This window comes from Brachycentrus maculatus, unplaced genomic scaffold (genome assembly GCF_059751285.1).
Source record: "Brachycentrus maculatus isolate JH-2025_06_01 unplaced genomic scaffold, ASM5975128v1 h1tg000635l, whole genome shotgun sequence".
NCBI lineage: Eukaryota > Metazoa > Arthropoda > Insecta > Trichoptera > Brachycentridae > Brachycentrus > Brachycentrus maculatus.
Window position 1 is genome coordinate 307,991 of NW_028281371.1, and position 15,468 is coordinate 323,458.

General features: G+C 36.0%; 1 protein-coding gene across 4 annotated transcripts in view; it reads right to left on the minus strand.

Moving 5' to 3' along the window:
* The window catches only part of clu (clustered mitochondria protein homolog), a 79,671-nt gene that overhangs the window by 23,025 nt on the left and 41,178 nt on the right, over positions 1-15,468 (minus strand). The window contains exons 2-10 of one of the 4 annotated variants that reach the window (XM_088274126.1): positions 8,069-8,239; positions 5,400-6,208; positions 5,075-5,236; positions 4,757-4,910; positions 3,977-4,107; positions 3,290-3,426; positions 2,308-2,537; positions 707-843; positions 4-198 (exon numbers count right to left, since the gene is read on the minus strand). In XM_088274126.1, coding sequence (XP_088130252.1) covers positions 4-198; positions 707-843; positions 2,308-2,537; positions 3,290-3,426; positions 3,977-4,107; positions 4,757-4,910; positions 5,075-5,236; positions 5,400-6,208; positions 8,069-8,239 — 2,126 coding nt within the window. Of the gene's footprint in view, positions 1-3; positions 199-706; positions 844-2,307; positions 2,538-3,289; positions 3,427-3,976; positions 4,108-4,756; positions 4,911-5,074; positions 5,237-5,399; positions 6,212-7,999; positions 8,240-15,468 lie in introns of all 4 variants that reach the window. The other 3 variants (XM_088274125.1, XM_088274124.1, XM_088274121.1) reach the window with 3 other exon arrangements.

Below are 15,468 nucleotides of genomic sequence, written 5' to 3' on the forward strand. Positions count from 1 at the left end.
TACGGGTGCAACGAAGGCAGCCGCATCGCCGCCCAGCTCCTTGTAGTGGTCGCGCACGTCGAAGCCGAGTGAAAAGAAGATGTTGTTCCAGATGAACATCTGCATCTTGGCCTCCTCGCCAGGGTTGATGGCCATAACGTTCCCGTCCACCACGGCCATCGCGCCCCGAGTAGCGGCCGCTACAAAGTCACTGTGAACCTGACCAAAAATATATTTCATTACTACGGCGCAATTCCATTGACCTGATGGTATCATCTGATTACCATCAGTTTAAGATAATCTTATGGTAGGGACTGACCGAAGCATTTCATCGTAACGCAACGTCATTCGCCGCGAGCATCCGACATCGGATGGAGCACTCGGAACGCTGCACTGACTATATGAATGCTCGCAACATGTTACGTTACAACGTAACATGTTACGTTACGAACGTTACATGTTACGTTACATGGCCAACCCGCTATTGCGGGTTAACCATCAAAATTAACTCATTTTAGGATTTTTTGTGGCTTATTAGCCACAAAAATCTTAAAATGAGTTAATTTTGCAGAAGGGCACCAAACTTACAAACTTCATTTCCTAGAAAAAAATCTCGGATTTATAGTCTATTTGTTTGTAGCTAAATTACAAACTGAAAAAGTCTGAATTTCTCCTATTAAAATTATTAAATCATTGTATTTCACTATGATGTACATTAGACAAATACCTTGAAAATGGCACGCTCTCGTAGTAGCCGTTCCGGAAGATTCTTGCGAGGAAGTTCCCTAGTTGTCTGTAGTTCTTCGTTCCAATCCCTCGTTTGTCCGGGAATGTGCTCTTCGTATCCCAACTTTGATGAAAAGTCTACAAAAAAAATTAAATCATCAATAAAGTAAGAAGGATAAATCATTGCCAACACATAAGAATAAAGCTGTCCACAATGGCCATATTATGGGCGTGGCTTAACCTTTCCCGTACTGATCATCTAAAACTTACAAGAGATCCGAAGCGGGGTACCAAAAGACCTCTGTTCATATTTGTATGGAAATCGTATTACGTAACTCGTATCTCAAGAGTTACAGATTCCACGTCCTTTCCAGCGCGCAGTCGGGCGTCAACAACTAAAGTAATCTGATTGTCTCACTCTCTGCTTGCGGTAATACCACATTTATTAGAGTGGAAGAAATAACATGTCACTACAGACAAAAAATTTACGTCCTGACCTATATATGTAGAACTTGCGATATTGACTAAATGGGTTTTTTTTATCAAAAACAATATTTTGAAATATGTAACAATTTAAAATTATAAAAAAGGGCAAAATTTCTTCGATATTATTTTTAAGATTATAAATAATATGGAGTAAGTAGCTCTTTTAATACTAAAGTCATGAAATTAATACAATTCATATATGGGGGATTTCAAACCCCCTGTTTGATCCAGCTAGGTTTATGAAAAGTGTATAATGTGTGCAAGGAAAGTGATTTATTGATGAATTTTAGCAAATCCAAAATCATGGTTTTTGAAAGAGATGAATGTAGATCTGAGTGTGAAATATTGGTAATTGGGGAGATTTTGGAACAGGTAGATGATTTCGTATATTTGGGTAGTATGTTTTCTAGGGATGGAAAGATTGATAGACATAGAAAGGAAAGTGAATGCTGAGAACAGAGAATGGTGCATTAAAATTAGTTTTAGCAAATAAAAATCTATCAGCGAAAGCTAAACTGGCAGTACACAGTTCCAACCCTTATGTATGGAAGCGAAACATGGAGTTGGCAAAAGAAGGATGAAAGCAGACTGAATGCAGTCGAAATGCAATCCCTCAGACAAATGTGTGGCAAAACGATGTTTGATAGATGTTCGAATGATGAAATAAGGAAAGAATGTAAGGCTGAGATAAGCATTATCGATAAAATTAAGAAAGGTGTGTTGAGATGGTTTGGACATGTGGAACGTATGAGTGAAGAAAGAATGGTTAAACAAATTTATAAGGCGAATGTAGTTGGAAAAAGAAGCAGAGGAAGACCGAGGAAAACTTGGCTCAATCAGGTATGTCAAATACTTGAAAGCGGCCGGGTCAGGAGTCGTAACCTCGGGTATGTATGAGGAGATGCATGAATGTAGAAGAGGCAAAGAATGTTTGCAAAGACAGAGTGGTGTGGCGTTCGAGTCTCTCTGCCTACCCCTGCAGAGAAGCAGCGTGATGGTTAGTTAGTTAGTTTAGGTTTATGAATGCAATGTAGATCTCATATTGTGTAGCCAGATTCATGTGAGTAAATTGAAATTTGTTCATCTGTGTACAAGCGGTTAAATCAGGTTGTTTACTGTCTTCAGCCCTGATGGCGTCCACGGTGTGTTCGATGTTGGGCGCCACCCAGGAGTAGAGCTGGTAGGGCGTGGCCACTCGCTCGAAGGGATGCTTCTGCGTGCGGCGGCGCTGCACGGCCCCGAAGGAGCGCTTAAACGTGGCCGAGATGGACGACAGCAGGTCCATAAGCGAGTGGCTCAGATGCCACGGGTTGGCCGGCTTGGGGTTAAAAGTCTCCTCTGTCGACCTACAAAATAATGGAATTTGAAATATTTTCAAATCGCAATTCTATAAATTTATAATTAACCACTTAACAGTTTAATTTCGGTGAGAAAATTAGTCACTGTATGAAATTGTCATCAACAAGTCGATACAAGACTGCCCGAATACCGCTCGGATTTGTAAATAAAATATAATTCATCAATATATTTGACTCGGACAAATCACTACCGACAAAATTTGCCTGAGCAGCGCTCGGGATTGTCAACGCAGTACAAACTTTTTGCCTGAGTCATGCTCGGGCTAGACTGGGAATTAGTTAAGGAGCTCTTACTGCAGTGAAAGTAAGGATGAATTCACAAGATGGCTACTTTTTGTTTTTGATAACCAGTTGCACGGGTGGCAGATTGGCTGAGTATAATAAGGGTCAGAGTTGACGAAAAAACCGCTCGATAACAATGTGTTAACACACTAAGGACGGGAAAGGTATTTTTACCGTTTGGTCGATAGATGCTTAAGGACGGGAAGTGTATTTTTACCTTCTGCACCAGCCTAATTTCAAAGTCGGAAAAGAAGGATTTATTTAATGTTTTTATGTGAATATTTTATATCAATCTCTTTGTTAAGGTCTAAACTATATGTATACAATTATCAAATACCGTCGCCAGCGATCCACAGGCGTAAAAAGAAAAACACCCGTCTGAAATGTGTTAATACAGTCAAATAGAAATTTTTGTTTGGAAGACACCAAAGTGGTTAGCACCTGAAAGGCTCACTTACTGGTTGAGATAGAAGCCCCTGGCGCAGGCCGTGATGTGGAAGTGCCTGTCCTCCATAGTGACCACATGGAGGTACAGGAGATCCCCATTCATCTTGCGAGGTCCGGGAGGTGGATTCCAACCAGACGTTGTCAACACCTGAAAACGTTTACTGTTACTTAACCACATTTAACAAAAATGGATAATAAATTCCCAAATTAAAATGGCTGGGCATCTGCTTTATCTACGATTCCTGGTGTAAAAAAATAAATATATGTAAGAACAGGAAGTTTAATAATAATTTTAAAAATGCCAGTTAATTATGGTGGAATGTCTCTGCATAAATGCAATGTCTCCAGAAGTCATAGATGAATTAAATGATCTGTTATTTTTATTAGAAAATAACAGATCATTTATAAAATAAATGATCCGAAATAGATGATGCCGTAAAATCCCACACAGAAACACATCAATCACGAGTGTACATTTTATTGTAAATTAGTAAAGATACTAGGTTTTTTTTGGTAAAATCATTTTTGTGATTCTTATACCTTGATGTAACTGCAAATTTATATAATTTGGAGGTATTATACCATGCATAAATATCCAATTAAACTTTATTATTGCAACTTTATGAAGAAGAAAAATATTCTGAGACTTTCTATGACAAAATCTAAAATAAAAAAATACAATTGTCATTATTTCATACCTTCAAACACTGGGGTCCTTTGCTTTCCTTTGTGATAGGGTGAAGGGGTAAAAGGGGCCTTTCCTTACTTCCTGGCATTATATAGTCCGGAGGAGTACAATCCACGCTTTCTGGGCGAGTTTTCTTTTTTTCTGATAGAAAAAAGGGATTACTTAAAGCCGTCGTTAGGTAATCAATACCACACAATGTATACAGCAATAATTGTGTCCTTCTATATCAAAATCAACCAGATTAAAAAATAATGAATTTCAGAAAAACAGTTTATGTTTCTTTGTTCCCAATACAAGTTACAAGGAAGAAAAAAACTTATAAAAGGCAGAAATGTTAGAAAATAATAGACTTATTTTGATATGGAAAGAAACACTTCATGAGGGGTTCAAATATAGGTCAAACATAAACTTTCAGTAAGAGATTATTTGAATAAGTAGAAATCGCAAGAAAAATAATAACTGATTTTCGTACCGTATCCATGCGGCATTGTAATTTTGTTTATCAGATTTATGTATTTTTGCTGTTCAAGTATAATATCACACACTTAAAGCACTTTGCAAATCAAAATTATCATTAGTATTGTTGTCACCTCCTAAAGGCAGGGTGAATGAATAAAAATGTCACATTTGATGAAAACTTCAAATGTCCACATCTCAGATGGAATTTACATTTCTAACTGAAAATAGTTTTCAAACAATCTGTGAAAAATTCACACAGATAATGTGTTCCTATTGTTGTCATAGTAGAGGTTCATGCGAGTTTTGATACACAAACATATAAGACTCCTACCCAATATGTCCCCTTGGGTGACCACATTCAGAAAAGCCAAGGAGCTGCATTCCGTGCCGGTATATGCGTCTGATGAATCCAAGGACTTCAGCAAGTCTCGTACGTGTCTCACATGAATGCGAGCTTCGCGAACTGTGTAAGGTTCCTCGACAACCTACAAATATTAACAAAATCTCCAGTTGTTACTATTGATCATTATTATGCATGTTTCCAAATTTTTAAAAATTTCCTTTAATGCTGTATATCAAAAAGATTATTGTTTTCTTCGTAATAGACTCTTTATATGGTTTAAATAATTTTGACATTAAAATGGGTTACCTTAATAACTGATCCTTCCTTTAATCCCTCAATATTTTTGACTTCAGCAAAATTATCGAGGTTATTGCCGTCTAATTGTAAGGAAAAGCATGTTCTGTGGCATGTATCTTCGCGATCCATCAACAGCTGATGTATTTCTTGAACCAACTCCATGCTTGATACCTATAATAAAATTAGAAAAATTAGAAAATAAAATTAGAGAACAAAACGGTAATTAAGATATAAAGAGTGGCTTTTCACAATAGAGCAAACTATCACAGAGAAGAAAAGAAGAGTGGGTTTTCACAATAGAGCAAACTATCACAAGATAAGAATGGCTCATTACCTGGATATCGAAAGGCTGTGCACCTGGACTGACAATCTTAACTGTGAATCCAACATCTTGGATGAACAGAACTTCCTGGTCTCCTTTCTTGTCTTCCCCGTCTTCGTCTCCCGTCGCCTCTCCGTTAGTATTGGCCGAGGTTTCGGATCCGCTTATCGTCTCCGCCGATGAAGACGCGATTCCGCTATCCCCGTCGGACACGTCGGACTTCTGACAGACATCTTCGGTGACCGTCTTGCCGTCGTCGCTAGCGCTCGCATCGTCGGAAGCAGCCTTGCCCGAGACTTTACCATTAGTCTCGGCGGCTTTATTAATGGCACCGTTCACAACTACCTTGGTAGCTTTCTTACTATCCTTTTCTTCTGATTTGGTAACATTTTGAGGGTTTTCCCCGCTGGAGGCAGTCTTGGTAACTACTTTACTAATATAATTACTTAAAGTTGTAGTAATAGTTTTATTACTCATATCGTTACTATTTGGAGATTTGCCATTTTTTTTGGAATCTTCCGGAGGCTTAACTTTAAGTGTGCACGTTTCGGCAAAGGCCTTTTGTAGATCAGGATTTTCAGCAAGTTTATCGGGACTCTTCTTCGAAACCGGTTTTTGGCAAGAGTCGGATGGCTTGCTCGGAGCGATCGGCTTTGGACTGACATCCGATTCAATTTTACTCGACGACTGACAAACGGCGGAGGCATTTTTGGAATTTAGCTTGCACACATCTGAGGATGAATTAGTAGAACTAGAATCGGTCGCAACCTCGGGACTACTGATGGTGGAGGATGTATCTGAAGAATTGGTGCAAGATGTGTCTACTGAAAACAAAAAACAGTCATATTTTTATTATTGTGTGATATTGATATAATTTTTGTAGAGAGGGCGGGGTAAGGCCATGCCAAAACATTTGCCCTTCCCATCTCTGCATTATTTTCATGATAAATACTGTTGAAGACAGTTTGATAAGTGTACTTCATTAAAATACTTATTCACAGCAAAACATAAATTAAATAAGACAGATATTTTAAATTAGTTACCAAGCAATTACTGTTATTTTTACCAAAAAAATACATTATAAACCAATGTTTAAACTAGTTGACATTAAAAAAATACAAATTGCATATTAAAAACAAAAAATATAATCCGTATAATTATATTTAGTTGTATATGGAAGAGACTGAAGACATGAAGGTCAAAGGTCCATAAAAATAATAAAACATAGAAGCAATTATGTTGGAAACAATTTATTATATACAGTAAGTCCTCTACATGTGATTAATTCGTTCCAAAGGTTTTGGTTTTGCAAAAAAATTGTATATGGTATGTAATAATATGCACTAGTATGAGAGGATATAGTACATATCGCTCACTCCTTTCAAGAACGTCATAAATCGAAAAATCATCAATTTTCAGTTGTGCATGTTTTCGGAATGCCCAGAAAGTGTACTTTATCCCAGTAAAAGAGGCATATTTTTAACTTAATATTTAGCCGCTACAGGGCAAAAAGTGTTGTTTTTGCATTTTGAAGAAATTTTTTGAAATATACTAAATATTTTTCAAATGGAGAAAAAAACCTTCAGGTTTTACCTAAAAAGATCTGTTGCACAGTAAAAAGTTCAATAAGTGGCTTGATATTTATTTTTAATATATTGTATTATATTTTTAAACATTAAAAATTTTCTCCTGAAAAATACAGTTTTTTAATTTATGACGTTCTTGAAAGGAGTGTTTAAGCTCAATTTGCGACTTAACAAATACTGGGCGTTAATCACATCCAGTCAAGGTGGAGGGAAAGGGTGCAAGGCATGTGCCAATGCACTCTTTCTCTCTCATTATCCTATAAACACAATAGTTTATGTAAACAAAACGATTTGAGTAAAAAATAATTATCGTGTTAGTACAAATTCACATAAGTTTAATGTATAAGGGTTTGAAAATGTATGATGAGATGCCTGAATGTATGAATAAAAAAAAGTGTCTGAAGGACATTAAAAATAAATGATTTGTTTACTGTAAGAAGATGTAAATATATATATGATGTAAATTAATTGTAAAAAATAGTATTATTTTTTGACATCTCATCAAAGATGAAGAAGAATATGGAAGTCTGGGGATTTACGGGGCTGACGACCGTCATAGCCTGGTTTAAGTGATCACTTTACACACGTGTAACATAATTCATAAACTTCACTAGAGACATCTATTGGTGAGTGAAAAGAAGCTTTTTACTAAGCAGAAACTCTTTTATTACTATGTGAGGTCCGAATCCTGGATTATAATCACACACATGAGAAACGCCAGAAAATATCATTTTCATTTGTATTATTTAAGCTTATAATTTGACCAGATAATTTATTTATACGTTGTAAAAAATAGTTTTTATTAAATTCAACTATATTTAATTCAACTATATATAAGCTCACTGCAGAAAAAAAATCTATAAGTAGAGATCTATAAATAGAGTCTAAATCACATAAGTAGAGGACTTAATATATATATTTTTTAATTCATAAAGCCACTGCACAAGCGAGACATGCTGCTCTAAGGAGTCTCAATCGCTAATAGAATCTACGCCTAGAGACATTCAGAGACAGGTACAGTGATACCTTTGGTGATTGGCTTGGATTTAGCGGCCGCCGCGGCGTACGAGGGCGTCGCGCTAATGGTCTGCTTACCGCCGGTGCTGGCGTCGTGGTGGCCGTTGCGGTCCCCGTTCTTGTGGCAGCCCTGCTCGGAGCCCGAGTGGCCGTTGCTGATGGCGGAGGGGGCCTCCTCCTCCTTGGCCTTGGGCTTACCTCCGCTTCCCGATGACGCTCTCTGGTTGCCGTTTTTCTGTTGCTTTTTGGCTGGAACAAAAAAGGACATTGGAAATTAGGATTGAGTAAAGGAAAATTATGAATCAGTCCATTTTCAACGTAAACAAGTTTACATTTCTGTTACTAGTCGCACTTAGATACACATCCATAAAAAAAACTAGATCTATTTCATTTTGATCAATCTTTTGTTAATAATTTTTCTTTCACATCTGTATAAAACAGGTAGGTATATACGTATTTATATAAATAAAAATAAATAAAGTGTTAGTTCGTTCAAAATCTTAAGTCTTCTAAAGTTATTCACCGAAATGCGTTGAAATCTTGACACAAAAATCTTTACATTCGAATAGCATATATCGCTCACTCCATTCAAGAACGTCATAAATCAAAAAACTTGATTTTTCAGTAGAACGCTTTTAAAGTTTAGCAATATAATACAATGTATTAAAAATGAATATCAAGCAACTTATTGAACTTTTTACTGTGCAACAGATCTTTTTAGGTAAAACGTGAATGTTTTTTCTCCATTTGAAAAATATTTAGTATATTTAAAAAAAATACTTAAACAATACCTTTTCTTCAAAATGCAAAAACAACACTTTCTGCCCTATAGCGGGTAAATATGAAGTTAAAAATATGCCGCTTTTGCTGGGATATAGTACATTTTCTGGGCATTCCGAAAACATGCACAACTGGAAATTAACGATTTTTGATTTATGACGTTCTTGAAAGGAGTGAGCGATATGTAAAAAGATTTATTTTTTTAATAGCTTTTTTTACTGCCATGGCAGCGCCATCTGTTGGATTTTACACTAATAAACGCAATACTGAACATTGTTCATGTCAGAGAGCGTGCTTCTTGACATCTGCTGTCAATTTTCAGTGTTTTTGATTACATTGTTGTTTAATAGTTTTTTTTAAATATTTTTATTGCTTCCCTTGTGAGCTTTCTCATTTCATTCTTTTCCGTTTAACCAGAGTGAGCCACAGCAACGCGTGGCCGGGTACAGCTTGTAATTAATTAAATATGAATCCAATACGACAACACCGAAAATACATCGTCGTTTTTTGGACAGCGCAGAAGTAAATGATTATGATTCATCATTTCAAATCCGACCGTTTTTTTGCGTAGACGTAATAGCACGAAGCCAAAAGTGCCTTGAATTTTAAGGACTTACATAATACGTAAAAATATATACTTTATAATATTGAAGTCCCATTCAGTTATCTACCGCAGACCTAAGTCATCGCAACAGGGTGCCGGAAATCAGATTATCTACGCATATTAGTAAAGTGGGCGCCTAAAGTTGGCTCGGAACGATCGAACTATCTTCCAGCCAAAGTTCAAGCGCGATTGCACTATGGGCATATCGGTTATTTATCGACTAGGTACACAATTAATAATGAATAAATAATATATTAAGTTATCTACCGCATACCTCAGCCCACAGTCCTCGCAACAGGGTGCCGGAAATCAGATTATCTAGTAAAGTTGGCGCCCTAAAGTTGGCTCGCTGCGATCGAACTATCTTCCAGCCAAAGTTCAAGCGCGATTGCACTATGGGCATATCGTTTATTTAGCGACTAGGTACAGAATCAATAATGAATTAATGATTTATTCAGTTATCTACCGCAGACCTAAGTCCACAGTCCTCGCAACAGGGTGCCGGAAATCAGATTATCTAGTAAAGTGGGCGCCCTAAAGTTGGCTCGCTGCGATCGAACTATCTTCCAGCCAAAGTTCAAGCGCGATTGCACTATGGGCATATCGTTTATTTAGCGACTAGGTACACAATTAATAATAGACGGGCCGGGAAACTCGGCATCGCGTCACATTTTCGCTTTCGCCAACAATCATATTTGAATGGGCACCGCAACAATAGTGTAATTTATCATCAAGGCTGGCGGGAATATACTATTATGTTGCGTTCCGTGAAAAAACATTTCCCCACATTTTCAGAAACGGACACTAATAATGTGCTGCTTCATAAAAGAAAAAGTAGCAAGTCCATAGTGATGTCAAAGGTATAGTTAAAAGCAAGTATTTTTGCAGATACAACAAGGTGTATTTTCGATGATTTAGGTACTTTAAACATGATGAAAGATGATGCCTGAATGTCATACTTTTTAGACGATGTTAATGAATATGATTACTTGTTAGATTTCTGTTAATAAAAACAGAAAACAGGTACCGTAGAACGGGGCTACTTGAACATTGATGTGTTACTTGGGCCCAGTATAAAAAAAAATTAAAACTGTATTTGGTCTACAATAATGAACGTATCGACATGATTCATTGTTTCCCTGACAGGTGACACTTATTATCACGATACTTCGATCGATACCACGATCTAAATATTTTTTTGTACTGGGCTCAAGTAACACATTAAAGTTCAAGTAGCCCCGTTCTACGGTATATTACTATATTTTAAAATAATACTTGAAAATAAATATACAATTGCCATCGGAACGGTAATATTCAGTGAGGGAACATTATTGTATAACAATTTGTAATTTTGTAGGTATATGATGAAATAAATAAATATATAAATAAATAAATAATTCGTACGTGTGTGGGTAACATGGCTAAAAGTATTGTTGAGATCCACGGTAGGTACAATGATCTAATATAAATAAAACTATTGGTCATAAGAATGATCAAGGATGAAGGTCACTATAAAACGTGTCGGATACTTGCGTTTACATTAAAATATTCGTCATATCCGAATACTTAAGCCATAAGAAAATCTAGTGACGAAAATAAAATCGAAATATGATTTCGTACCGAAGTTATTTTTGGGTACAAAAGACGCGGCGCGCAGTGGTTTATGTGGCGTAATCGTTTGAGAACCCGTGAGTGTTTGTATTTCCGTAAAAAAACGTGTTTTCATAGTTATTTTTTACGGGCTAATATCGTCAGGGCCACAGTGAACCGCTATGGTTTAAATGCATTTCTTGGCTCAAAAAAAGTCAAGCAGGTATTTTAAAACTTTAACCCTATAAAACTAAATTATATTTGTAGATACATAGTAACTTAACATTCGTCAGGTGGACTACGCAATTAAAACGTGAAATTCATCAAAAGTATTTATTAAAAATAGTAACTGGTTAAATGACACTTAAGTTTGGTTTATTAGGAATTAATGTAAGAGGCATTTAACAATAAATCACTATTCCGTAAGCAAAGCCTGACGGGTGCGGGGTGCAGGGAAGTAAATGCACTTGACTTTTTCGGAGAAGGGCGTCGTCGAGTGGACGAATGTTTAGTTATCTAGGGTTAAAAAAAATCGGACAAACGGTATGTTTTTTTCCCGAAAGCTAAGTCAATCAAATGAAGTTTTGTGGAACTTTAATAAAACGAGAAGTAGTTGCAATCAAATGAGATATTAAGTAAATACAGTAGAAACTTAAACACACTATCTGCGGGCGGATTCGCACTCATAATAGAGATAAACATCTCTGAAAAGAAGTGATAACATTTAACCATACTGTATACACCGATATGAGATCAAAAGATGCCGCAAAAGTCATGCGTAAAAATAACTTACACGCAATTTACGACGAATCGAGTAAAAAGGTAAAATTACCTTCCCGCCGAACACCACCAGTCGAGAGAAAGGGTAAAATTACCCTTCCCGCAGAAGTAAGCATAAAATGTCAGATATTATAGAAAAATAATTGGAATAAAGAATTGTAAATAGTTACGGGAGGTAACAAACGGATGGCACAAACCATTTCTAGTCGTGTCAGTGCAATTTGAACAATTAACGGGTGTTAAAATCTTATGCATGCATTTCACCGAAACCAGTGATTCTGAAATTGGGCAATATCGGCCCCTTGCGGACGCTAGAGGATTCTAGGGCATGGTGGTGCCAAACTTATCTTTGGGGGCGTGCAATAGGTATGGGTGCACTTGGCTGTCCAAACTCAAAACACAGTAAGGGACATTTTTTTGTTGTACGTTTTTTCTGCATTTTTGGACTAAGTAGATTCTACTTAGTCCAAAAATGCAAAAAAACGTACTACTTTTTTTTACCTTATTGTGTTTTAAGTTTGGACAGCCGCACTGGGCCTCGCGCTTAGGAGGCATCGCGCATCATCGCATAGTGTATGTGGTTAGTCTATTGAATTTTTGGATTGAGCAGGCGCCGTGACGTTGTTGGGTAGACGCTCGACTGCGAAACTGGCGTCGTGGGTTCGATTCCCACTATCACAAAATAAATTCAAGATATACGTATTTTCAATTGGCCTGGGTGTTGGTGATATTTTTTTCACATTTTACCTTCCCTATCCTTACAATCCTATCTGTAAAAGCATCTTAAATAGAGGGTTTGCGGTTAATTCATCAAAAAATCATTCGTCTATCTTAAGTTTTAAAAGAATAATCCTGAAAGGGTGAAAAGTTCCGCGCGATTGTAGCAACTATTGAAAAAAGAGTCACAAGGATATTTTGGAGAAAAAGGGGATAGCCCTGGCCCCAGAATTAAATAAAAAGGCATGAGGAATAAGTGTACAATAAAGTAATGTCGAAAATTCGGTCGATTTCACCCCCACCTTTGGTCGTAAATAAGAGATAACAGTTTTTTGACATCTCATCAAAGATGAAGAAGAATATGGAAGTCTGGGCATTTACGGGGCTGACTACCGTCATAGGCTGGTTTAAGTTATCACTTTACACACGTGTAACATTCACCAATTCTACCCATTATTGACAAACACACTACTCAAATTTTTGGAAGTTCTATATATATATTATATATGAACCAGTTTAGAAACCTTGTTCTTGAATCACTAGAACTTCACTAATCATTGGAGATTATCCAAATTTGTGAACAAGTATTTGGACACACTCAAAATGTTGTAAGAGATAACAGCGCTAAAAAGTACTTAAAGTTTTAATTTTTTTAAAGATATCGTAAATACACTCATGGGGCGTATATCAAGGGACCTTTGAACCGACAGTTAAAGAAACACTGACCTAAATAAACAACCTTAGGACAGGTCAAGCAGTAATGGTGACTGGCATTCTAACACACGATAATTCTAACGTAATACTTACTACACTCGATTGTTAACGACACCAAATTTAAAGTCATTAAAACTTAACGACGCCATACCAAGTTGCATGTCTCATGTGTGGTCTACTTGCCGATTATGAAACAATCCACGTGTTACAAATTAATATTCCAAATTGTTATTGTCACTGCAAATTTAAAATTATATATTACTGTTAAAAATAAACATATGTTTTAAATATCTTTTAAGTAATGTTAATCAGTAATGTTGTCCGCCTCCGTAGTGCAGCACGCTCGGCTACCATAGGTCAGGTCCCGGGTTCGATTTCCAGGGGGGGGGGTCAAAAAAATATAGGTGATTTTTTCACTTTAATATTTATTCAACATAACCCAGGACTGGTACCTGAAGCGGAGGGCTGATCACCTTTCCTTCATGTGTTAATGATCAAGATAACACTGCGTTTATATGATGCAGTGCCCTATGCACCATAGGGTGCGGATAAGGGTTTGAGTGAAATGAATGAATGTTAATCATAATGCATATATAAAGGTTAAAATAAATACGGTATATGAACGATACCTTTGTCTTTGAATTTTACGCAGTAAAAAGTTCTATAACCAACTTCCATTTTCCATAGTCATTAAATGAATCAAATAAAACTTTTTATAACAGAGTTTTCAATAAGTGTATAATGGAGGTGAGAGGAAACTGAATAGTGTCAGTCAGCCACGTTATCCATAATTGCATGACTGTCAGAACGAATAACAAATAAGCAAAAAAAAATGTTGTAGAATATCAGAATTCTCAAGATGGGAAATCTAAATTTGATTGAAATTTACTACACAATATATAATTTATTGATTTGGCATAATGAAAAAACAATGAAATATAAAGAAAAAACACTCCTACAAGACCATTTTTTTAGTTTATTTATGTAACAATACTAGTTTAGAGAACATCTGTAGTTCTCAATAATAATCGTGTTTACATTAATAAACTAAAAAACAGTGGTCTTATAGAAGTGTTTTATTTTTATCTTTAAACGTATTACTACAATTTTTTATGGGAACGAAAGGGATAAAATGCTCGTAAATAACCGGGAAAACATTCCAATCTATGCAACAATAATCCGAATGAATAAAGAATTCGAAATATCCGTAAGCAAGATTGAATGGCGGACATTTGGATATGTATTATGTTTACGCTGAGCGTAAAACAGAGACTACCGGCACGCTTCAATGGGCTGTTCGAGAATGGACCAGATTCGAGATGGGGATACTTCAATCGGGACTCGAAGTGTGACTTAGTGCGAGACAGGTGGCGGTTGATACTAGATGGATGCTGTTGGGCGATCTGTCACGGCAACTGTAATGGGCCGGCAAGTGGCGATCGTCCGATCGCTGAGGGTCAAGGGCGGGTCGTGTGTAACGAAACGTTTTGAGAAACGCTGGATTACTCAACAATATAAATACAATATTTATTGTAACTGCAGACAGTTGGTAGAATTCCATATTAAATTGTTGGGTAATATATCCAAAATTAAACAAGGTTTATTGGATTGAATTTTACATTTTTTATGTATATGTTAATACGTGACGCGTTTCGTCTTATTAAGACATTATCAAATAATTAACAAATACATAAATAAATGTAGAATTCAATCCAATAAACCTTATTTAATTTTGAATATATATTACCCAACAATAAGTAAAATAAAAATAAATATATTCACAGTAACAGAAATTGACAAATAGTGACTATTTTTTTTTAATAATTACTGTATTCCTTAAGTGCAATCATATAAATAAAAATAATAAAAAAATTTAAAAAATATTTATTCAAAGTAACATTTGGTAGCTATATTTTTGCAGGGGTTGTTCTGGATTTAGAAAGTATGCTTTTTTTCAGATGGGAATTTCATTTATTATTTACCTTGCTTGTTATGTACAGGGTTTATAGATCATTAAGTGGATTTTTGTTTCTTCTAACTAAGAAAAATATCGTTTATTTTAATATGTGTTGGGAAAGAAAGTATGCTTACAAAGAATAGACTAGTAGGAAGATATATTGAGAGAAGAGTGAATACATAAATGCTGCTTTGAACATAGTGATTGAAAATATAAATATGTTCATGGAAGCTAAACTGGCAGGACATAACAAGGTGCTGGTGACAACACTGATTTATAGAATCGAAAATTAGAGATGATAAAAGGAGGCTTAAAACAGAGTTAATGTCGTTAAAA